The sequence below is a fragment of the Rousettus aegyptiacus genome, unplaced genomic scaffold, assembly GCF_014176215.1.
Source record: "Rousettus aegyptiacus isolate mRouAeg1 unplaced genomic scaffold, mRouAeg1.p scaffold_m13_p_3, whole genome shotgun sequence".
NCBI lineage: Eukaryota > Metazoa > Chordata > Mammalia > Chiroptera > Pteropodidae > Rousettus > Rousettus aegyptiacus.
The window spans coordinates 99,556,935-99,582,748 of NW_023416306.1; the positions used below are offsets into that span (position 1 = coordinate 99,556,935).

General features: G+C 32.2%; 1 protein-coding gene across 6 annotated transcripts in view; it reads left to right on the top strand.

Annotated features, from left to right (window-relative positions):
- Nucleotides 1–25,814, top strand: part of HEATR5A (HEAT repeat containing 5A) — an 87,723-nt gene that overhangs the window by 19,913 nt on the left and 41,996 nt on the right. For 5 of the 6 annotated variants that reach the window (XM_016123648.2, XM_016123645.2, XM_016123650.2 and 2 more), the window contains exons 7-16: nucleotides 2,937–3,097; nucleotides 4,285–4,540; nucleotides 5,143–5,298; nucleotides 6,082–6,332; nucleotides 8,623–8,734; nucleotides 11,937–12,089; nucleotides 13,074–13,173; nucleotides 16,637–16,746; nucleotides 22,694–22,857; nucleotides 22,943–23,118. In XM_016123648.2, the coding sequence (XP_015979134.2) occupies nucleotides 2,937–3,097; nucleotides 4,285–4,540; nucleotides 5,143–5,298; nucleotides 6,082–6,332; nucleotides 8,623–8,734; nucleotides 11,937–12,089; nucleotides 13,074–13,173; nucleotides 16,637–16,746; nucleotides 22,694–22,857; nucleotides 22,943–23,118 (1,639 nt within the window). The remainder of the gene's footprint in view (nucleotides 1–2,936; nucleotides 3,098–4,284; nucleotides 4,541–5,142; nucleotides 5,299–6,081; nucleotides 6,333–8,622; nucleotides 8,735–11,936; nucleotides 12,090–13,073; nucleotides 13,174–16,636; nucleotides 16,747–22,693; nucleotides 22,858–22,942; nucleotides 23,119–25,814) is intronic. The other variant, XM_016123649.2, reaches the window with a different exon arrangement.

Genomic DNA, 25,814 nt, shown 5'->3' on the forward strand with positions numbered 1-25,814 from the left:
AACTCAGTTCATCCTCGTTATCCTTTTCTCACTTGCCTTTTAGGACCTCATGGTCCAAAAAACCCCTTTGGTTTTCCTTCCTCTTAACTAGAAATTCCTGTTCAATCTTCTTTGATGATTCTTTGTTTTATAGAAGAGGCCCATCGCCTAGTAGTTGGTCTCCTGCTCTTTGTATATATTCATTCTTTTGGCGATCTTATCTAATCTCATGGTTTAAATACTACCTATCTATCTATCTCCATCTATCTATCTATATCAATCAATCGATATAGATAGATAGATGGATGGATAGATATAGATATAGATAGATAGATAGATAGATAGATAGATAGATAGATAGATAGATAGATAGATAGATATAGATAGATCAGGGAATTCCTGGATTTATTTTAGACCAGACTTATCTCCTGAATACCAGACAGTAATATCCACTGCTGATTTGACATCTCTATTTGGATGTCTGTTTGATATTTCAAATTAACTTATTCAAAAATGAGTGCTTGGCTTCCCCTCCCCCACACATACACCTGCTCTACTTACAGATTTGCTAATCTAAGTTGATGACAACTCTCTCCTTCCAGGTGTTCAACCCAAAATTTGTGATGTCACTCTTACTCTTCTCTTTCATACTCAATAGTTATTCTACTTAACAATCTTAAAAAATATCCCAAATTGTGACTCCTTGGAGAAATCACTAATTATGGGGTTGAGACAAGGCAAGTCTGAAGATGAGCCTGGCATGTCTTCTTGTGCCAAAAAGTAAGGAGCTTCCACTGGCTAGCTTTCTAAAGACATTTTCAGTGGTCAAATCCAGGACAGTATTAGAAGCAAAGTCAGTAATGACAGAAAATGGATAATGTATTAAGTAAAAAGGAATTTATGAGTACATTTATTACTGAAAATAAGTAAATAAAAGAGAAGGGAGAGCTCTTTTATAGTGGAATTCCATCTAATAAATATAGAAAGAATGATTGTTAGGTAATGACCTTTTTGGAATTATTATAATAATTATAATAATAATTTATCCTCAGTACATTCTTGGATGAAAGTGTGATGGGTTACAGGATGTTTATGTCATCTTAAAGTATCACCACACAGGTTACATAGTAATTACAAAGGGAAAAATATTTTATAATGGACAAACATGGCAATCATCTTATTCAGGTGTTCAAATATAATGTCACTGATGTAGAGGCAGACTAACACCAAGCCTAACAGTGCCTTTTGATGTTATACATTGAGAAGGCTTACAGCATTGCTTATATAGTTCTCTTACCAAAAATTCTGAGGAAGTGCTCAAATTGAGGGCTCTTATATAAAACAAGTGCCATACATGTATTCTTTGAAAATGTGAAGGTGAAGGACATATGGGAATTTATTTTACTATTCTGGCAACTTTTTTGTAAATTTGAAATTTTTTCTATTAAAAAACTTAAAAATACATATGTATGTATATTCAGACTCAATTCTGCTACAGACCTTGTTCTAAGCCACCATCACTTCTTGCTTGAATTACTAAATTGTTCCTAATGAGTTTCCTTACTTCTGCTTTTGTCCCCTTCTACAGTCTTCTCTCAGCACAGCAGCAAAGTGACAGATTATATCACTTCTGTGCTCAAGGTCCTCTACTGGCACCTCACTTCACTCACATCCTTATAATGATCTACAAGGTCCTTTGCCTCTGCTCTCTCCCTATCCTTACACCCTGGCCAGTCCCCTACTTGACCTCTCTACTGCTCTGTCCACTTAGCTCTGCTTGAACTTACTAGACATCATATCCCTCCTCAAGCCTTTTTGCCTGAGTTATTTCCTTTGCTTAAAACACTTTCTCCAGATACTTGCATGCTTAATTTCCTCACTTAAGACGGAGTTAAGTTCAAATGTCACCCTTTTGGTGAACCCTGCCCTGACTACCCTATTTAAAAATCACAACACTTCTCTTCAACCCTTAGTATTCTGGCCCTATTTTTGCATGGCTTTCAAGCACTGTCTAACATACTATATACTTAGTCATGTGTTATGTTTATTGTCTCTCCTTTCTAGAATTTATGATTCATGAGGGTATGGAGTTTGTACTATTCACTCATGTTTTCCTCCCAAAGGCCAACACAGATTTTCATTTGTTTCAAATGGTTATATCCTCTTTAGACTAAAGAGTAGATATTTTGCTTATAAACTTTGATTAATGGAAGTTTATTTCTCCACTGTGTACAATTTGAATCAATAATAAGGGTCAGAACGTGTTACCATCATTTTTTTCAGAAGAATGAAAAGTAGTTTTGTTTGTTTAAAGGAAAGGAGATATCATTTCATAGATATTCACAGGGAGACTCAGCTGTGTCAAACTAAAGATAGATTAAACATTGTGCCTTAATTTCTTAATTATTGTAGCCTAAGGGCCAACTGAGTAGTTTTAGTAATATTCTTTCTTCAGAGATGGGCTGCAACAAAAGTTGTACTTGCAGTTGAGAATTTTTAAAAGTAGGACATGGTCGTTACTTTATATAACTTTCACTAAAAATTGTAAAGCATTTGGAAAAATTAAATTATGATTTTAGCATTTTAAGTATTTCACACAAATTTTCAAAGCATCATATTGCATTTTCATTCATGGAGAACTAGGGCAGTTTATTTTGTTTTTCTTTGTTTTAGAATACTGTTAGCCTTTTAACTTCTTTGAGGAAAAGAAAGCAATAGAGCACAATCTCAAAGTGGCATAGACTTTAAGATGTCATTGGCATGATACTTCAGAATCCATGATGTTTTAATCTCTGAACTCTTGTGTGATTGTGTGTTAAAGTGTGTAGTGTCCTGTAAATTTTGCATTTTGTTTGGAGTTTTAGTTTATTTTTGTTCTAGTTGAACATTCGAATCAATATCATGCATTAAAATTTAGTCCGCATAATATGAATCACATGTTTTGTTCTTTGTTATAGCAGCCTCACGTCAAAGCATTCGCAGAGTATCTCTGGAGGAAGTTCTGGAATTACTAGGAACAGGGTTTCTACGTGGAAGTTCAGGATTTCTTCGAGCCAGTGGTGATATGCTGAAAGGAACCAGTTCAGTCAGTAGGGATGTTCGAGTTGGAGTTACTCAGGTTAGAATCACAAATCAGTATCTAAATGTAATTCTCACTGGCCTGTAATGAAAGTTTTAGGATCTGACTCCAGGCAGAAATGCTACTATGCAAGGTCATCACTTATACTCTTATATTTATAGATATGGTGAGGCCAAAATATTTTTTAAAAACTAGATTACAAGCAAGAGAACCTTATTTACCATAAACAAAGCCAACTCAATAGGCCATTACCCACAGTGTGTTTTTAGTTCCTAATAATGGGATATTTTTGTTAATCCTTTGAAACACAAATTTTTTGATTGTTTGTTTTTAGGCCTTGTGCTTTCATGTGTCTCATAGTTGAACATATTTTCCATTGTGTTTATGTGTGCTTGTACAGTTCAAGTTTAAGCAATTAGGTACATATTATTCAACATAGTGGACAGTATTGTATTTCTATTTATATGGTTTCGACTCCTAAGTAAATATTACAGCATATTATTTACTTAAGTGCTTAACTTCTTGGTCCTAAACAAAATTTAAAAAGCTAAACCCTGGGAAAAGTATTTTAGAATAAAACAGAGGTCTGCATTCTTTCCTTGAACTATCTTGTTTTCTAAATGCCATGATGGTTAAAAGCAAACATTTCCTCATTGTTTTTTATAGTATGTAATATTGGACTTCATGAAAGTGTAAGGTGTTCCAGTATAATTGTAAACTATGTGTTTTTAGAAATATTACATAAGAAAATTACTGTCTTTGTATCTCTGGAGTAAGATAAATTGTTAACTTTCTTGAAAATAACAGTCATTCATCACTGTAAAGTCCCTTAAAAGTTATGATGTTGGAACATAGTTAATTCTTACAGTGTGTTCATATATTCTATTTGGGTTTTCTTTGGTCAGCATGTGAAAGAGCTTGAATTCTTTGTTCAGAGAAGCCACAGACATATTTTACATATTAGCTGGCTATGCTGACAATCTGAAACTTTTGACTCTGGCCAAAATAAAACAGGCAGTATATATGAAGTCTCAGTTGAAAGACTGTAAATTTCAGTTTTGGCTTAACAAACAAAAAAATTGTACTGCATTTATGTAGGTAAGTAGCTGTAAATGAGAAAGGAATAAAAGAAATATTAATAAATTCTGCATATTTCATGTAGGAGAAAATAGTAATATAGAATTGAAATTATTTCATTTTGAAGATAAAACTCCTTTCTTTTTTAGGCTTATGTGGTATTTGTTTCAACACTAGGAGGAGCATGGCTAGAGAAAAATTTTGCTGCTTTTCTTTCTCATATTCTAAGCCTTGTGTCACAGTCACACCCTAAAGTCACCCAAACTCAGATCGATGCTGTCTGCGGTCGCCGTTGTGTTTCATTTATCCTTCGAGCTACTATAGGAGGCCTCCTTGGAGAAAAGGCTCAAATTGCTGCTGCCAAGGATATTTGCCAGGCTATCTGGAAGTTAAAGAAAGTTGTGGGTATGGATCTACTAAGACAATCCGTTTTAACAGTGAAAAGCTATACTGTTATATTACTATATTAAAAAAAGCACACACACTTTAATAATAGACATCAGTTGTTTTAGGGTAAAGCAGTAAATATATTGATGAGCTGTAAGTTATCTAACTTGATAATTATTATATATATGTAAAATCTTAAAGACTGTTAATAATAGTTCATCAGAATTCATGATCTTCCTATAGAAGTTGATACATTGTTTTTGAAACAATTAGTTTATTTCAGTTCTGGTACTGTTTTAAGTCTGCTCTGCTTTTCTTGTGTAGCAGTAAAATTGGAATATTTTTTAGTTTTCCATAAGTTATCTCTTTCAGTACCACTTGCTAAAAGAGTAATAAGGGATCTATGGTCAGGTTGCTTGAACTGAATCATTTATATTCGTTCATTTGATTCTCTATTGATGCAAGTTCCCTTTGTAGTATTTCAGTTACTGCCATATAGGTTTCATATAGATTAAGTTTGGAGGTATTAATTTTTGCTTTTATAATTTTCCACTCCTAACACTCACCCTCTATATTTTAACAAAGCAGTGATGCACAGTTAATTCTTATACTTCTGTCAGATGCCATGATGAGTGACGGTAACTTGGAAACCCGACTTGGCTCCACAGATGTAGCAGCCAGCCAGCATATGCTGGTGTGCGCTTTACAAGAACTTGGAAATCTCATATACAGTCTCGGCACGACAGTTGCGCCTTTGCTGCAGGATCCAAGCGCAGGTATCTGTTGTTGTGATTTGTGAGAATACCTTCTTTTTACTTTTACTCTAAACAAGGAAATCTCCTTCATATAGTTCATTTATTATAATTCCACTACAGATTTGTTAGAGATGATTTGTGAAATATATATGATCAAGATTATTGAAAATATTTATATATTTGAGGGAAGATTATTCTCTATACCTCCCCCTCCTTTGTCCCCCTTTCTGGAGATATTTAAGATAATGAAAAAGCTGAGAAGTAAACCTGAACTCATATCTCTCATCTGCAGTGAAAACATTAATTTCTATATGGTACATACAGGTAATTCACTTCCTCAAAGGTCTTTTCAGGCAATTTATTTTCTTTCTTTCTCTTTTTGAAAATTATTAGATCACTTTGAGAGATAATTCACATTCTATAAAAGTTCACTCTTTATACTTAAAGCATACAATTCAGTGGTTCTGGTATATTCACAGAGTTGTGCAGCTGCCACCACTATCCCAAAAAGTCCTGCACCCAGTTAGCAGTGACTCCACTTTTAGGAAATATAATTTTTCTTTTGTGTTATTGACTTAATTTAAGTCAGTTTTCGTGCTACATATTAGAAGAATATTTCTTGGATACAAAAATTTTTGGATACAAAAAATATTTATAATTATTACTTTTTTATATTCTGATGTAGCTTTTGATGAAGATAACATATATTATATCAATGTTGCCACTTATTCTTTTGACTGTTTTACAGCTAAGCGAGTTTTATCATGTAGCTAAGTCATCATTTGTTTTTTTCTATCCTTTCAGGCATTCTTGACAGTGTCATTTCAATCATCCTTCATCCTAGCATTTCTGTTCAACTAGCAGCTGCTTGGTGTTTACACTGCATTGCTGTGGCATTGCCTTCTTATCTAACACCTCTCTTAGACCGTTGCCTAGAACGGCTTACTGTACTTAAGTCTTCACCTGAAGCAGTGACTGGCTTTAGTTTTGCTGTGGCAGCTTTGTTGGGAGCGGTGAAACATTGTCCTTTAGGAATTCCTCACAGAAAGGGCAAGGTAATGATATCATTTTCCACATATACAGTAATGAAAATATAAGGTTTTCCTAAAATCATCATAGTCTTCTTGTGTGTCAGAGCCATTCAGGACAAATTTCTGAGCGATCAACTATACTAAAGTGTTAAATGCTATCAATATAATTACTGTGAAAAAGGAAGAAATGGTTAAATAACGTTTTATCCACTAAAACACATGTTTCACTAAAACAGGTGTGCTTTTTGTGTTTTTTTGTTAAAAAGTATCTCCATTTAATAATAGAATTTGTTTCAGAAGGCTTCCTTTCAGTATATATTTAGCTCTGCCATAGAAGTGCATTTAAAATAATTTTTATAGAACAAATGTAGCATTTTATAGCACAAATGGAGCAGCAAAACAAATTTTAAACTTCATTTAGTAATTTTATAGTTAGTAATATTATCGGTGGTATTATTTTGAAATTACATATTGTAAGATAAAGTAGATAAAATGTTCTTTGGAACCAAGATTTTCCATATTATTAAAAGCTACAGCTGTAGAATCAAGAAAGTTAAGTAAAAGCCCAGTATGTTAAATTTGAATTGAAAATATTACTATGAACTTAGAATTTCCTGTTTTTAAAAATACTTATATCCTCTGCCCAGTGAAAAGACCTAAAAGCAATGACAACCAAGTGATAGAAACAACCCCTAGTGAACAGGTTATGGCTCTAAATACCACTTACAAGTAAAAAGGAAACAGGGCTTCATCGAGGAGTGGTTGTGCCAAGTCGGGTAGAGAATGCACAGGATAAGCCTGGGACATCTTATGCCAGAAAGCAAGGAATAATCATTTTTACAGGATATAGGAAATAACAAGGGACTCCTAATGGTCAAAGATGAGATAATGTATGCATCAAAAATAATAACAATAAGGTCAACAGTGAATTGAAACACACTAAAAATATAAAATCCCATAAATTCATCATACTAAAAAACATGTCCCCCCAAAATTGCATTGCTACTGAAAAATATAGTTTTCTGGATAAATTTAGTGCTTTTGATTGTAGCGCTTTCAAACCAATAAATGACATAGAATGTAGTGACTAAATAACCCAGTTTTAATGTACAAAGAATTTTAAAGGGAGCTAAAGAAAAATTTTTAATGAAATAGCGAACATAAAATAGAGCATAGTGTGGGAATTTTGGCTTTTTTTGAATAGCCATGAATAGCACATTGTCAGAGATTATTGTTTTACAGTGAAAGTCCTCATAACCTGAGCTTCACACACATACAAGTATTTTTTAAAAAATAAATTACCACTATTTCTTTCTCATTGTCATTCCTGTGTCTTTATTATTGAGTATTATAGTATGTGGTGGTTGACAACTTCAGGAGATAATATTATTCATTTATTATTTTAGTTATATTCTAAACTAACATCACATTTTGCTAAGCAAAGAATTGCCATTGTATGTGTTTAGTTAAATTTAATATCCTCACATCTTAGTGGTTTAGGCAGGCAGGATTGGTTTCTTTTGTTCTGTTTTCTTGTGTTATCCTTTGACCATATAAACTACAGGTGGTCCTAAGTTAGTAGTTGGTTGGTAGCTTTAAAATTCACTCACCTTTCTCTTTAGAAAACATTTAACAGTTCATAATACTTGTTGCTTTTTGGGAGGTGATTGGTAACAGAGATGTCTTCTCAGACATTAGATACCTGTATGTTTTATTCATAAATGTGAAACATCTGGTTTTCCTCTCACTTGTTTTATAACTATGCATATTTCATAGACTTTTAAAATATATCATTTTAATGAATTTTATTTTACTGTGAAACTTACTTTAATATGAGATTATTTTGAGAACTTTAACCTCTATAATATACTGCCTCCGGAAAGACAGTTATCAGCCACTCAGATATCAAATGGTATGCAAAATTTTAAAAAGGGAGATTCATGTAATGAGAATTACTCTGGTAGCTACAGATCTAACATAGTTGCCTAAAACTAAAAATAAGCTCACATTCTGTATAGCTAAACTTGAACAGTTGTACAATGTTGTCACATATGCTCTACAAAGAATTATGGAGTTGCTATGTGCAACCCGGTATGCCAATATTTAACCTTGAAAATTTGTTTTTTTATAGTTTTCTATTCGACATTGTCCCATGGTGTAATCTACATGAATGTCCTTTATTAGTTACATTTACTACATCTAAGAGTTAATTTTTCAAGAAACTGTTAGTGGCTGTCATTTGTCCAGTAAACTATAAGCTGATAAGCTTTTTTTTGTTTGTTTGTTTTTGCCTTGTTCTTCTATATGTAAGTAGATTATTATGACATTAGCAGAGGATTTGCTGTGTTCTGCTGCTCAAAACAGTCGTCTTTCAGCTCAACGCACACAAGCCGGATGGTTGTTGATTGCTGCTCTGATGACATTAGGTAACATTCTTGTGGAAGGTTTACATAACTATGAACTACTTTGCATTTTCTGAATGTAAAATATTGTGTTGGACGGTTTGACAAGACTAACTTTTAATATGTACCAGAATTTTTAAATATCCACACAAATGTTTGTCTTCTAGCAGTCACCTTAGGAAGCCATATCCTTACTACATTCCTCAAAACGTTTTCAGATCTTTGAAATTCTCTTTAAGATCAGTTTATGAGTCTTAAATAGGATAAGCCAATTTGGTCATCTTTCAGGCTTAACTTTGAATGACTCCAGCTTTTCTAAAAATCATTCATATCCATCTTCAGGGGCAAAGAAATTTTTCATATCATAAGGATAGGCAAGAGAACATAACACACATAGCCTGTGAATCAATTTCTGTAATTATTGTGAGAATAGTAACACCAATAAGGTAATTACATTGAAGGGGATAGGACTCATTTAAAGTATATTTATTAAAAATCAATATGCATTTTTTGGTCATGACTTATTACAGTTATATCCTTTAACTTTGAAACTCAATTTTATTACTTTATTAAAATTATGTTTTGTTTTAAGTCTCTATAGTTATGTGATTTATTGATAGGACATAAAACTGGCTGGATTCGACCAATCAATCATTTTGATACCTCTGCAGTAATTTGACCTAAAAGGAGCTTAAATTAAAATAAGAATCATAAATGAAAAACCACTTTAAGTAATGTTCTTGAGGTGATTAAAGAGATTTATTGGACTAGATCAGGGTTCATCCTATGGAGCAAATTTGACTTGCTGCCTGTTTTATACAGCCTGTGAGCTAAGAATTATTTTTACATTTTTAATGATTAAAAAAGTATTTTATGACATTAGAATTATATGAAAGTTTTCAGTGTCTATAAATAAAGTTTTATTAGAGCAGTACAACAATCATTTGTTTATATATTATCTGTAGCCTTTAGACACTAGTGAAGCAGAATTGAGCAATTGCAGCAGAGGCTGTATGGCTTTCAAAGTCAGAAATGTTTAATGGCCCCAGGTCATCATTTCACAATATTATGGAAATAATATGGTCAAGTTTTTATTTGCTTTTGGCTGGATATTTTATGCCCACCATGTCAATATTTTTTGCTATATCAAAAGCTTTTAAAACAAGGTAATACCATTGGAAGAAGACTACGTGATCCTTTCTACTTTAAAAAAGAAATTAGTACATCATATATTGTTGCATATTCGTAATTAACATAAAAAAGGGTTAAAATGTAAATTAATGTTTTATTTAATTACTGTGCTTTCTTGGGCTTTATACTATATTCTTATGCATTGTTATTTCCCTTCATTATAATTTTTAGAATGTGTTGCTAGTATCCAAGCAACTTTTAAAGGGGATCAGTGAGGTTTTGCTATTCAATATTCAACTTACAGAATTTTTATATATTTATATTTCAGTCCATTGCAGTCATTATTTCTTTGATCCTCAAATTGTCTCACCTTTAGTTAGTGAGAGCCCCTTCAGGTCGGTATATGTGTAATTTAACATGAGCCTCGTATTCTTTGATAACATGTTTATTTTTGCCATGGCAAGATGTCGCAGCTTTTACATTGCACATTTCCTGTCCCAGGCTCGCAACCAGGCTCCTCTCTCCAATGAGCCTTGATTTCTTTTTTTGTGGGAAATGGTATTAGATGACAGCTTTATTTTTGCTGTGCAGTTTTAACACCTCTTTTGCTTTTTCAGCATTTCCGTCACCATTAAAATTTCCATTGTTTTTAATATATTCACTATTCTGAAGTAATATTAACTCAAATAGACCACATTCTTCAAACGTGAATGTCAACATTTTTAACCTTTTGTGCTATACTTCCCAGTTTATCTGATGTCAGTTCTGGTGTGCATACATGCACTCAGGCACACAAACATCGTATAATCATTTATTTTTAATTGCCTGACTCTTATTTCCTTATTTGATTTAAATTCTAGGGGTTTTTTTAGGTTTACTTTATCAAAGAAAGTAGTGAGCAGAGAGTGTCAAATTAGTCTTATTTTGCTATAGGGATTAGCAGTGGCTTCTTCCTAAAAAGCAAGTTAGAAGAAAAATTAAAAATTAATTATATTTTAATTTATAAATTGCATGCATTAATAAAATTCGTCTGCATTTACCTCTTCATCTTGCCATTAGGCTCCCCTCTTCATATGCAAATAAGGCAGTTTTTGAATGGTAATTACATAACTGCCAACCATTATATAAATGTTTATCATGAGTCAAACACTGTATTTCTTATGTATATAAACTCATATAAGTCTCAGAAACCATCCAATGAGATAAATACTATTGTTATCCCCAATGATATAGATGAGGAAATTGAAGTGCAAAAAGGTTAAGTAACTTAAGTTTACACAGCAAGTGGATGGAGCCAAGATGTTAACTTAGGTGGTCTCTTTCCAGATCTGCTATGCTCTCATACTGCAGAAGAAAAACATACAGTCAGCGGAACGTGGGAATAGAAGTAGGGAGTACTTACAGGAGAATTTTAAGATAATTACATGGGAAGAAAAGCTGTAGGTTTTGGTTTTTATACTTTCTAGTTTTTTTTTTCCCTTAACTTATAAGTCTGACAAATAAAATATATTATTATACATTGCCTTTTATTACTGGCTTTGTGTATTCATGATTCCTTAGTTCATAAATTATATTGCTTGGAAATCTTTAAGGAAACAAATCCATTCAGATGTGTCACATCTGATATTTGGCCCGGAATAAGTATCAAAAGTTAGCATTCGATATTATTTGTTACCAAAACAGTAGTATCTTGCATTTATATGGTATATTACAGTTTTTCAGACTACTTTAAAGTACACTATCATTTGGATCAAGACAAACCCTGGAGACAAGCAGTGCAGGTTGTATTGGCTTCATTTTATAGATAAAAGAAACTGAGTCTCGAAGAGGTCACAGCAGTTGTGAAAAGCTGATGCCAGAGCCCACACTTAACTATTTGCTAGTTCCTGTTTTTCCTCTCTGTACTCCAAAGCTTTCAGATAATAATTCATTCAGTAATATATTTATTGGATCCAGAAGGTAAGAAAAGGAGAATGTATTCCAGTAGTGGGTTAAAACATGTTTATTTTAAGAGGGAGGTTTCTGGTTATTAATAGTGTTTTAAAGAGCAAGCACTTTGGGTTCTTTTATAAGTGATAAGTTGAATAAATTACAGGTCCCGCAGTTGTCAGTCATCACCTTGCTCGAGTTCTGCTGTTGTGGAAGTGTGTCTTCCCAGTTTCTCCTAAAGATCTAGAAACAGAAAAGAGCCGAGGAGATTCATTTACATGGCAGGTAACCTTAGAAGGACGAGCTGGTGCGCTCTGTGGTAGGTTGAGTTTAGTCTTTTCTTTCCCTTTCTTTTGGCTTTTCCCATTCTTTAACTTTACACACACAGTTGTATGTTTAATTTGCGAGGTGGGGGTGGTGTGTGGTATCTGCTTCTGGTGATTTTTTCGTAATTGAATATAATTGATTAGTTGGCAATTATAGCAAAGGTGTAATGTAATAAAGCAAATTTTAGACTTCTCATTCTTAAGATAATGAATGCATGTATTATTAGGTATAGTACAGTTGAGAAATGTCAGGATTGCTTTGTCTTAAGTAAGCATACTTTTCAGAAATATGCATTTAATTAACATTGATTAAGCATGTTTCCATTTTGTTTTTTATATGAAAGTTGTATCCTTTATAATATATAGATCCTTAAAAATAGTATCCACTATGAAACTTGAGCTAAGGAAGCATGGGATCTCTTAAAAGACATGAAAAGCATTGATTTCGGTTTTGTTTGTTTATTCATGGTATTTTTAATCTTAAAAAAGAAAAACAATTTTGAAATCTCAAAACTCAGTCTACCTTTAAAATATTCATTTATCCTACATATAAAATAAATCCTTATTAAAACTTATGTGTGCCAAGTAACATTTACAAAACTCTAACATGCTAACTCAAAAGTCAGCGTGGTTCTGCAGAACTAGTGGAGAACTGATAAACTTGAAAGCCTAAGATCATTTATCCTTCTACTTCAGAACTTAAGGGCGGAATAAAATCCAAGGAAACATTCTGTTAACTTGGTTGTTAACCTCTTAAAGTGATGCTAGGAAGTTTTTTTAGTTTGATTCAAAATAGAAGACACTAGCTTCTTTTTTATACTGGAGTTTGAAGAATACACACACACACACACACACACACACACACACACACACATACATCTTTATTCCTCTGGCAAAAATGCAACTATTGTAACATAATTGAATGCTTTTTCCATGGGTCATTACACTCTGCCATGTAAGTCTGTTCTGTTTTTCAGCCATCAAGAGCTTTGTATCCCACTGTGGTGATCTCCTTACTGAGGAAGTAATTCAGCGTCTTCTTCCACCACTTCCTTGTGCTGTGGATTTGCTAACTCAGTAAGGATCTGCTATTTAGATTGGATAAAAAAATTTTAATAGCAACCAGTTACCCTCTGATTACATAATATTTTTTTAAGTACAATAATAAGGCCAATTTGCTGTGGTGGGTGAATGATTTTCTTTTTGCAGAGGAAGACAAATATTTAGTTATGTGATTCTTTTTTTTTAGGCTAGGATCTTGAAAGGAAAACATATTAAAAGGGAAAGAAAGTTACTTGGTGGATAATGTATCTTCCATACAGTCAGATTTAACCAAGAAATTAAATATTAAGCCTGTTAACCATTTCAGGTATGCATTTTACTGGTTTGTTAGTGCTATTCTGTGTTCGTAAGAACCAGATGCTTTGCTAACAGTTTCAGGTTTTTGTTGCAGATATTTTTCATACGTTTGACTTATACATATTGATAAGAAAACAGAAAATCCAGTACTGTTAATTTCAAAATTAATAAAATGCTGTAATTAGAGAAAGTCCAAAAAGCGTTTAATAATATATATATCACATACAGAAAAATTTTTATATATACAGAAAAATACAGTTAAGATACAGTTTTATAAAGCATAATAATAGAATGAATACCTGTGAATCCAATACAGCCAGATCAGGGATTAGCAAATGTTTGCTGTAAAGAACCAGAAAGTAAAATTTTAGACTTGCAAGCCATATAGTCTCTGTTGTTCAGCTCCGTTGTTGCTCAAAAGCAGCCATAGATAACCTGTAAGTGAATAAACATGGATGTGTTTTATTTTTTTCCCATTTCTTTTTTTTTTTTACTGAACATTATGTTTCTAAATTTCATCTACGTGTAAATTCATTCATTTTGATTGCCATATAATATTTAATTGAAGCTGTTTTTAGAATTATTTTCGTAATCTTATTATATAATATCCCTTCCTTCAATCCTGATAAAATTTCATTATGACTTCTCTTTTATTTTTCTGATCCATCTCATAAGAGGCATATCTGGTTTATTAATCGATATAAAGAATAACTTTGCTTATGTTGAATTTGTTTTCTGCTTTGTTAATTATTATTTATTATTTCCACATTCTTAAATTCGTGTTCTTTTCCTAACCCCTTAATTTAAATGCCTAGCTCATTGAATTGCTCTTAATTCTCCTAACATAAACTAAGGTGATACATTTCCCTCTAAGGTCCCAGTTGCTGAATCCTTAAGGTATTAATATATATTATTTTTATTCAGTTTTAAGTATTTTAACATTTCATCATAATTTCTTTGATTGTTTAGAAGTATGTTTTTAAGTTTCTAAATGTGTAGAATAGTGTTGGGCTTATGGTTTTGTTACTGATTTTTAACTTAATTGCATTGTAGTTAGGGAATGTGATCTATATGTTACCTTTTCTTTTAAATTTGTAGAGATTTGCTCTGACAAATGTGTTTTTCTCTATAATTTTTTCTCTGTAGTTCCATTTATTTTTGTTCTTTTAGAGGAGTTTATGATTATATCTTCCTGATACATTGAATCTTTTATCATTATACAGTAACTTTCTTTAGCCTTAATACTTTTTGACTAAAGTCTAACATTTATGATTATTATATGTCTGATATGTCTTTTTCCATGTCACTATTTTTAGGCGTGTCTCAAACTGCATGTAGTTTGAGTTTTTTAAATTAATCTTAGAATCTCTGCTTTAAACTATCAATTTGTGGATTTCTTTATCCAACTTGGTATATATTTTGTTGGATTTATGCTTTTCAGTAGGTCTGGAGAAGTAGCTGTTATCCCTTCAAATATTACCTGTTTCCCATTCTCTTTTGGCTTTCCTTCTGGGGTTGTGATGAGACAAATTTTAGATCTTTTCATTTTGTCTTCATGCTTCTTAATTTTTTTCTAATAGTTTTTTCTCCTTCTCTCTCTGCTGCATTCTGGATGATTTCTTCAGCTCTCTCTCTTTCAGTTTACTAATTCTTTCTTGAGCTAGATTTAATCTGATATGCCTTTGCCTATTCCAGCACTCGGGACCATTTTAACCCCCTCCAAGAGATCCCACTTTATCACCCTTGCCTTGCATTTGGATTATGTGTTGGTATCAGCATTTGTGTTCCCACCCTCATTTCAGCTCATATTTTGCTTCATGCTTTTTATGTTTGTTTGGGGTGAAGGGGAGTTGGCCTTGGAAAGGTCCCTTTCTGCAAAGCCTAACAATGCAAATTATCTTTAAACTGGGATCCAAGTGTATTCATAGTAAGAAAGCTTTTCAGAGACTCTAACCTATCCTAATAGAAACAGAAACCTCTAGGAATGCATTCCTAAATTCTTATTTTGTTCTATTCATGTTACTTTCTTTAAAAAAAAAAAAAAAATACACCTCTGGAACAAAATTCAGTTGTATCTAAGCCAAATGAATGTTGCAAGATTTTTTAACATCGTTGTCAATATAATTGAAGTAGTTTTCATATGTCAGGTGTAATTTTCTCATCTGGTTTTAGAAAAATAAAAAAATGCAGTGGATTTATTCCTAACTTCCATAACAAAAAAATTCTACCCAAGTTTATAAATGTTTTCTGTATATTGTTTACTAAGATGAACAATATAAAATGTAACCAACTTTTTTAATAAAATGACAAATCAAAATATAACTCTTCTAGACCCTAGAAATAGCAAGCAGTAGTTTTTTAGAAAAAGCAAATGTGTAAACATTGCCAGAATTTCTTGGAATCCCTGGAAACTTCATGACATGACAGTTTACTGGATTTATTCCAGTGTTGTAATAAAAGTAATTTTATTGAATTTCTGTATTGCTAAAAGAGATAAAAACCATGCTCCAGTTGATAACATGGTACCTTGCAAAGAATAGTAATCATGTAATAAACATTTGTTAAATGATTAAATATTTGTAAAATGTTTTAATACCAGTAACGAGAATAAACAGAAGATAAAGAAGAATATGAAAGAGAAAGAAGAGAGGTAAAAAAAAAAAAAAAAAAGAGGAGGTGATATGTGAATAGAACTTTTGGGGAAACATTGGCTCAGCTTCTGCTTTATTAAAAGAGAATTTGTTTTATGATTTTGTATATTGTGATAATTCATTCTTATGAGGTGATGGCATTCCAGATGAAGTTTCTAGCAAACACTTGGTTTCTCTTAGATATTTCTGTCTCCTGTTTGTTTTTGTGGCTGATTCCTTTTCTACCATAATAGATTTTAGTTTTTACAAATGCCAAGTTGTAAATTTTGGAATTTAGTAATTTTCATTTTCTATACAAAATATGTTTGGCCTTTAACATTTTAGCTGAATATATAGTTTTATGAAGTGTGATAGAAAAGATAGCAAAATGATTCAATTGTATGATCCTTGTGACTTCTCTTATCACACCTTATTTTTAAAAATTAAATAAAAGCCTCACAAATGTTAACTAATAACATGTATTGCTATTTTGTTTCTATATCAGCCGGTTCAATTACATACTTAAGATATATTTTCTGTTTTATTTTAAGGCTTTCTTCGATACTAAAAACATATGGAAGTCCTTTGAAAACACCGTCAGTAGTTTATAGGCAACGCCTTTATGAATTACTGATTTTATTACCTCCTGAAACCTATGAAGGTATGTGCTTTAAACCCAAGTGTTTGACTGTTCGTAGCTAGTACAGTAATACCTGAATGAATTATATGGCGGTTGTTTAATACTGTTTCCAAAAGGTTTAGGTAGTTAAATCTTAACCCATGTGTTTACCATTCTATAGCAAAAAAGTGAATATACCATGTCTTACTTTTCTGTAAAAAAATTTATAGGTCCTCTGTGTGGGAAAGAATGAGTCACAAAAATTGGTCTTGATTCTACTTCAGGGTTTTGTACAGAATGCATAATGTATATCTCTTAGACATTTGACCATTCCCGCTTTTCCTCTAGAGTGATTATATCATATGCATTCTGTTCTATTTCATTCTTAGTTCTGTCCACATGGAAGTTCAGTATTGAACTACCAATATATAATTGCTTTTATAAAGGTGATAGTATAAGTTTTGCTGTTATTAGGCTCAAAGATGGTTTTGGATTACTAAAATGCCATGGTTGATGAAATAAACTGGCCTATATTTTAAAATTAGTCCTAAAACCTTTCTCGTAAATTTAAAATAGCAGTTTTAAGAAAATATATTACTACTACTGTTACTGAATAACTTAAAATACTTTTTTTAAAAGGTGAAAGTTGAAAATGGTCTCCAATGGGAACTTCTATATTTTTTTAGTCTTAATAATTTTAAGCCAACCATGTTAAAATGATTGTTTCTTCAGATCTACTTCTTGTAAAAATACTACATTTATTGCTTATTTCCTTATTCTGCAAATAAATACAATGTAATATATACCACATTAGTTCAAAATATCAACTTCTTTTTTGGCTTTTATCAATTATGTGTGTGGTCTTGTTACCACTGCCTCACTTCCCAGTTCACAAAGGTTCCTAGCAAAATGTTTGATATAAAGTAAGCATTTAGGCTATACTTATAAAGAATTGAAAAAAGATGGATACATTGCCTTTTCTCAGAAACCGTATCCAAAGAATCATTTCTGAATGCCAGGCACTGTGCTAGCAATTGTATATATTACATTGACCCTTGGACAACAGAAGTTTGAACTTCTGGATCCATTTATGGGGAGATTTTTTTTCAATACTGTAAATGTGTTTTCCTTATTAACTTTATTTTCTCTGGCTTATTGTAAGAACACAGTATATAATATATATAACATATGAAATACATGTTAATTGACTGTTTATGTTTTTGGTAAGGCTTCTGATCAACAGTAGGTTCTTAGTGGTTTTGGGGAAGACAGATATACACAGATTTTCAATTCCATGGGTATCAGCACCCTTAATCCCCACATTGTTCAAGGGTTACCTGTATTATCTCATTTATCATTATCTCATAATACAATGAAGTAGTTTTATTTTCCTCATTTGACAGATAAAGGCACAGAGATGCTACAAAAACCAGCTTAGGAACACAGAGCCAGTGGAATCAAGATAAAAGCAGACCTGCTTCATGTTTTGCTGCCTCCATTTAAGAGTAACCTGCTAGAGACTTAATAAACAGTCAAAGCTTAGTGAGAGGTCTATCTCTGTGCCGTATCTCTATAACAGTTACCTTCTAAATATCTAATAAAAGGCTTAGAGATTATTTATAATAATAATTACACTTGTTCTTTGGGGTTTTCTATTTAGTCCAAATGTTTATGATTATTGAATGTATAAGATAACTGTTAATACTCTTCTCATGGCTTATGTAAATGTTATACTAGATGCCAGATACAGAAAAATGAGACAGAAGGCAAGATTTGGATCATGATAGTTAACAAGATAAAAATGATTCAGAGTGTTTTTTCTCAATGAAGGCTATAAGATCTCACTGCCTTTCATTTACCTACCCTTCCCATTTTGGAAAACTTCAGGCTCAACTCAGATCCTGTGGTTACAGTATTGCCCCATCCCCAATAGTCAGCAAGACATCATTGATAATGAGAATTCTTAGGAACGAGCCTTCCTAGCGCTGTGGAACTACACTGTGAGCAAAAGGTTGTTGTTGATGCACCCTTTGGATTGCTTATGACCAAAAGAGGGAACTGCGGATGAAAAAAAATGGGTTCTATTGAAAGTAACTTCACAGGGTGATTAAATCATAAATTCAATCATTAAGTGGGGCAGGTCATGGTGGATAATCATGCCCCAGGCCTATAACTTCTTTAGTGAAAGGTTTTAAGCCAGCCCTGTCCATTGTTCTCGTGTATCTGGTTAATATACCATTGAAACACCAGAAGTAATACCCCCTTAAAAGGGGTATTAACCCTTAAGAGAGCAAGTAATCTTGTTTTCTATCCTCTAATCCAATTCTCACTTTAATATTTTCCACCTCCATGTAATCTTCCTTACTTCCCTCCTTAATTTGGAAAGCATAAATGAAACTACAAAACTTAATCTCTGGAGCTTTGAAATCTTGCTCCCTGGCATGTGTCCTCAGTTTGACTCAAACTTAAGGAATTCAAAACAAGGTGGGGGCTTAGAGATAATTTCTATTTTATAGCTCAGATAGCTGTTAAGTTCTCACAAAAACAGTTCCCCCTCAGACTTTTAAATCAACTTTTATCATAGTATTTTGAAATTTATAGTCAAACTACAGATAAAATTTTTTTTTTCAAGTCTTCATTAAACATTTAGGAATACCAGAATGTCGACTTAAAAATCTACAGGATATCTACTGATAAATTACAACATAAGTGTACCTTTGAAGGACTTAAGGAGAAAAACAGTTTTGTAATGTTTCCTCAAAATTAAAGTTTGGGAACCCAGTCAGAAATCCTAAAGGAATAATGAACATACAACTATATAGATTTTAAATCAGTTTCAGAGTATTCATTGGGAATCAGAGTCGGGAAATAATATGATCCTTGAAAAGAAAAATCTACATCCACCTTGTCTTTTTCAAGTTTATCTTTTTCTAACATGAATTAAATATAGTTTAGAAAAATGAAAATATAGGTGTATTAATATTTCTGTTTCAACCACAAATAATTTACCATTTTGTTTGTCTTTTTTCCATCTTTACAAGTAGCAATTAGGATTTTTCCTTACAGACTTTTGATTTTCTAAATGATATTCTATTTAATAGATTTATATAATATATTTGGAGTATAACAGTCAGAACTTTACCATTATTATGTCAATTGATATTTTAAATAACATAACTCACAGTAATAACACATAGTAATTTCTAAATCTTTAACAGAAAAGGAAATCATAGTTTTTAAAGTTGTATTTCTAATTAACTCAGAAAATATGGGTAATAAAACAAGTTTAAAGTTCTGGTATCAGTTGGTACAATGGGTTGTCAAAAAGATGGGTTGTCAAAAAGTAAGACTAGAAGATAGTAAGAAATTGCTTTTGTTACATGGGACATATTTAAGAATTTAAATAACTTTTCTTCGTGGTTGTCAGCAGATGCATAATTCTGTCATAATAATGACTTAGTTTTCTGAAGCTTATGGGATAAAAAGTGGGTTCTTCATCTTTATTTTCTATCTTGGTTTTGTTATGGATCTCCCTTCAAATATTTTAATATTCTGTACACTGAAAATTGTTCCTCATTAGCATTAAAAAGTCACTGATATATATCTACAATGAAAGCCTATTTGCTTTTTAAAATAGAATTATCTTTAAGTACTTTTTTCATGGACAGTTAGAGAGCAGTCACTTTAAATGAGAAAGAGATATACCACTGTTTTGACACTTAGTTGTAGTTCCAGACATACCTTGTATGTTGTGCTACCAACAAAATTGTTTTTTCTGAGTATCATATACTGGCCGTTAAACTTACAGACATTCCTTAGAGCAGGGGTCCCCAAACCCCAAGCCTTGGACCAATACCTTTAGGGCCGTACAGCAGGAGATAAGCAGTGGGCTAGCAAGCAAAGATTCATCTATAGATGGTAGCTGCTAGCATCACCACCTCAGCTCCACTTCAGATCATCAGGCATTAGATTATTTTAGGAGCAGCTGGTCCCTGGTGCCAAAAATGTTAGGGACCACCACCTTAGAGCAACTCTAATTTCTTTCATTAAGCCTTCACTGATTACTATCCACCGTTCTCAATTCCTGTATGTAATCTCTCCTTTCTCTAATTTAACAGTACTTTTGTTTTCATCTTTCATGAAACAGTGTACTTCCTACCTTCATATTATAGTTATATGTGTGTATTTGTGTTCTGTTTTTTTATGTCTTCCTGAAGGGAAGATTAAATATAATAAAACATTTTTATTTTTATTAAACACAGCATCTTAACCACAGTTTGAAAGAATGAATAATTGAGCATGCTAATTAAAAGCTCCCATTCTAGAGCCTGGACTGCCTATGTTTCACTCTAACTCTGCCATGTATTTGCTGTGGGGCAGTTAAGAAACTCTATTCCTGTTTCCTCACCTATAAAATGATGGTACTAACTGAACCTCACGAGGTAGTTACGAAAACTATAGGTAAAGCTTTTAGAACATTGACACAGGTTTCATCCTCAATAAATATTTGTCGTAACTACTTTTATTGCTACTAATGATACAGAAGATGACAAGTGAATCCTTCCTAACTTACCCTACCACTTACAATAAGCAAACATCACCCATCTTTATTTCATTGTGATGCTGTTCCTCAAAGAAACACAAAAGTGAATATTTCCTTAGGGTGATTTTTACGTATTTCTAAAGTACTTAACTGGCAAAAGCCATTTATGCTCTAGGTGGATGAGATATAGATAGTCCACCAGAAATTAAGGTAAATGTCTTTGAAATGGTAATTGAGGTCAATATGATAAATGGACCAATTTTTCAAAAATGTATGTAAGAGAGACACTCATACATTGTCTCATAAGATCACAATGTCACCTATGAACTAGCTTGGCCCCTAAAATACAGACAGACCAAAAAAATAATTCTTTGTAGATCCAAGTCTCAGTTTATAAAAAAATACAGATGATAGAAGAACATTAAACTGCACAGGGGAGGGGAGCAGTATGATCATAAAAATCCAGACTGTAGAAACTTGTACAGAACAGATAACCTCATTTCTTCAAATAAATTAGAGGGAAGAACTTTGGATTGAAAGAGACTTAAGATATATCAACTAGCTACAACATATAAACTTTATTTAGATCTCAATTTAAACATAAAAGCAAACAAAAACAGGCATTTGAGACAATTGAAAATTTGAACACTGGGTATTTTTTAAATGGTTTTTAAAACATGGTATGATAATGGATTTGTTCTAAATATACATAATAAAATATTTTAGAAGAACTAATATGCTTTATATAGGGTTTGCTTCAAAATAATATGGAGCATACTGAGATAGTGAATGGGAATATAGGTCAAACAAGATTGATCTACCTGGTCAAGATGAGTAACAGTCATGCTGGGCAGCAGAGATTTGGGATGCCAATACTATTATGTCTGTTTTTGCATATGTTTGAAATTTTCTATATCCACTGTCAGAATAGGACCTTTTCCTTGTTTACAATTTTATCCTTAGTGCCTAGCACACAGTAGGAGTTCAATAAATATCTTTGAAGTAAATAAATAAATAAGTTCTAAACTAGAGTGGAAAAGAGCCAACAAATAAAGATGCTTTTCTGGGGGAGGAAAAAGTATGTTTAATGCAGATGAATTTTTTTCAAGCTGTTTTTTTAAACAAAGTATAATTTATCTGCTTTTGTATCTATTCATCTTTTTCATTTTTTGTACTTTGTCATTTAATTTTAAATAATGGTACTATTTATTTAATATCATAAGGTTTACACACACACACACTTTGTGATTTTTTTCAAAATCCAATCTTAGCTTTGCAACCAGCAGCACACAGATGAGCCATTCATTTGTAGGACATTTTTCAACGATATATAATTTTTGGCGGTGATAGGTTAAAGCTCAACCTGGGCCTATTAAACCCCATACTCTAACCAGTAAAACGGCTATTGCTAAATTGCTGATTCCTGTTTTTTCTCTGGCTCAACAGGTAACCTCTGTGCTATCCTCAAAGAATTGGCTGCCGACTTGACTGCCCCTGATTTACAGGTGGCGGCATCCACATTTTTACTTCCACCGCTCTGTCATCAGGATGATCTTTTGTTATTAAGTCCTTTGCTGCAAGAGACTGACCATAGATTTATTGAAGAACAGGTATAGTCATTTTTCAGTAACTCTTGGATTAGTTCAGTCTGTAAACACTGGTTTTAAAATTTTATATATAATTTTTTTCTTTTAGCTCCTGCTTGGTAATGGTATCGCTTGTGGAAGTCTCGAGTATGACCCTCATTCTATTTATGAGAAAGATGTAGAGGGTTATTCCGTGCCTAAGCCCCTCCCTCCAACACTGTCAGTTATTACCTCTGCAGTCAAGCTCTTTGGAGTTGTATGTGCTCATGTGGAAGAAGCTCAAAGGTAACCTATCTTCAGTAGTTCACTTATCCTGAAATAGTTTACTTATACCGAAATGTAATAATTCGGGATTTGTAGTTGTTTCAATGAATGCATAATAAAATTGCTGAGTAAGAAGAATGTTGTCAGAAGTTCTCATTAATATAAAAGATTTCTTATAGTTGACAGGTGAAGGTGAGATAAAGGCTTTTTTTATTCACCTGGCTAATATTTAATAAGAAGTAATTAAGTTAACGATTAAATTACATAATTGAATTAAACTGAAAGCTGATAGACACTATTGTGGATACAATACGTAACCCACAATTAGTTTATTTTCTAGCTGAAAATAGAAATGAAAAACTCAGTGACACAACATTAATTTATGAGTTATTATCCCAAAGAAAAACACTAGTTTTCTGCTTAGACTGGGTCTCACAGGCTTTCTTATTTTGGAGGCTTTATGGAGCCATTATAGGTCCAGAGATTCGTCTTATGTTAGATTTCATTTCACTCAAAATGAACTTTGGTTGTGAAAACTCAAAGGTTATTAATGATTTCTCTTTGAGAATAACAGCTGCCCTTAATAACAGCTGCCCTTAATACTTCTCTTGGAAATTAAAAAACATTACTCATATCTATTATCCAGAAAAATCAGTTTTTATCTGAGATACTAAATGAAAGGTAAATACTGGTTAACAATTTATAAATTATTAACTATCATCATTTGTTCATATTCATTCTTTTCTCTTTCTCTGATGCTAGAGCAACAACAGTGCATTTGACTAGATCATAGTTTTTAATTACTTTAATTATACCTTCCAGAGAATACCAGTTAGGTAGGGAATTTATCTTGGTCTCCTTGATGAAGGTACACAAAAATATTTGAGCCTTGTCAGCCACATATTTCTGAAACAGATCTTTGGATAATTTACCTTTGGTAGAAAGAAAAATAAAATTTATGCTGATTTTTTAATAGCTTCGTGTCATTTAAAATGATAGTAGTATTAAGGTACACACACAAACTTTTTGATGTCTTTTCAGAGCTTTAAGTTCAAAAGACATCTTTCCCAAATTTGTAGCTTATAGCTCCCTGTGCATCCTATACTTATAAAGTTATGTTTATAAGACATGTAATACAACTTATGACTAAATTATAAATGAATGCTCTAGCACTAAAAGATGAGAGGAAAATCACAGTGGTCTGGAATATTTGAAAAAGAATTGATGGAGAGGATGAGATTTTAACTGGTCTGTAATTGTACCTTTTTATATAGTGTACAATTTAAAATAATTTGAATTAAATAGCAGTAACTACAGTAAATGAAACAGGGGTGGCCTTATGGGCAAAAGATTTAAATTAAGCATGTTCTTAAATGGTTTCACTAATTTTTGATAGGTCTAATATAAAAAATAGTAAAAAAAAGAATATACTTCTTACAAGCTTTCTTTTTAAAAAATTGATTATACTACTCTCCTAGAGAAGTATTTCCTTACAGATTTATTGTCCAATTGTAGTGTCAAGGAAATGGCTTCTTATTTCTGTTGTTTAAAGGATATTGACTTTTTTCCCCCCTACCTGGATTAAAATAATATAACAATGAATATTGAAAGGAAGGGAGGTCTTGTTGTCTTAATTAAGAAGTTGAAATCTGGTAAAAGCAAAACATAATCTGTGTGGATTCTAACTGAATAAAAATATTAGGTAGTAGTTTGGAGATTTTTAAGGGAAGTAGTCTGACAGGATCCCAGATGAAAATGTGGATCATAAGCAACTATCAGCCATCTCCAGTGGGTGTCGTTAGAGGACCAGGGGAGAGAAACTACATAAATAAGAGAATTGTTTCTTATATCCTGTTATCCCAGAGAGATGATACTTGTTTAAAAAGGCAGAACCTTCTTTTGGCCATCTATTTGCATTTCTACAGTAGGTCTGAGTCAAAGTATATATATTTAACAAGTGAATATTTCAAAATGTTTTGATGTTTTTGTGCTGAACTTTGTTTAAACACCTTAAAAGAAACTCTCTCTTATAACATAAGATTGCCCTCAGATTGGAAATAGGTTTTTCATATTTTATTTATATACTTAGAAATTAAGTTGTCTTGAAATCAGTCTGTCTACTTTGCCTATAGGAGTCTAAAAAAAAAAAAAAAAACTTGAATGCCAAGATATTTTATACAGAAATATCTAGAATGCCAAGATATTTTATACAGAAAAGTAATATTGTTTATCTTGGCACATGTGTCGTTCATGGTTACTCTTAATATATTTTCTTAACCTAATTGCAAAGAATAAATTACTTAATTCACCTGAAGATTGTTCCACCCCTGATTGCACATTGCATTTCGACTTTTTCAAAACATATGTTATGTTCTGATGTAATAGTGTGATGTGCATACTATGTTGGGCATTGAAATTTAAAATAAAAACTCAGGTGACTCAGATGTGCAGCAAAGGTTAAGAATCACTGCTATAAATGCTGTGATATGATACAGATTGTGAGTTGATGGAGCAGAAAAGCAAAGTGTAGTTCTCAGTACTAAAATTTTTCACCATTTTATACTCTCCCTAAAAGTATAAATCATTTTCTAATGTTTTATCTTTGCTGTTTACTCAGTTAACTATGTATTTTTATTTCATCTAGATTCAAAACTTTAAGTACCTAATTTCATTTTAAACTGATAATTATATGTCATAATTTATACTACTTAGGAATA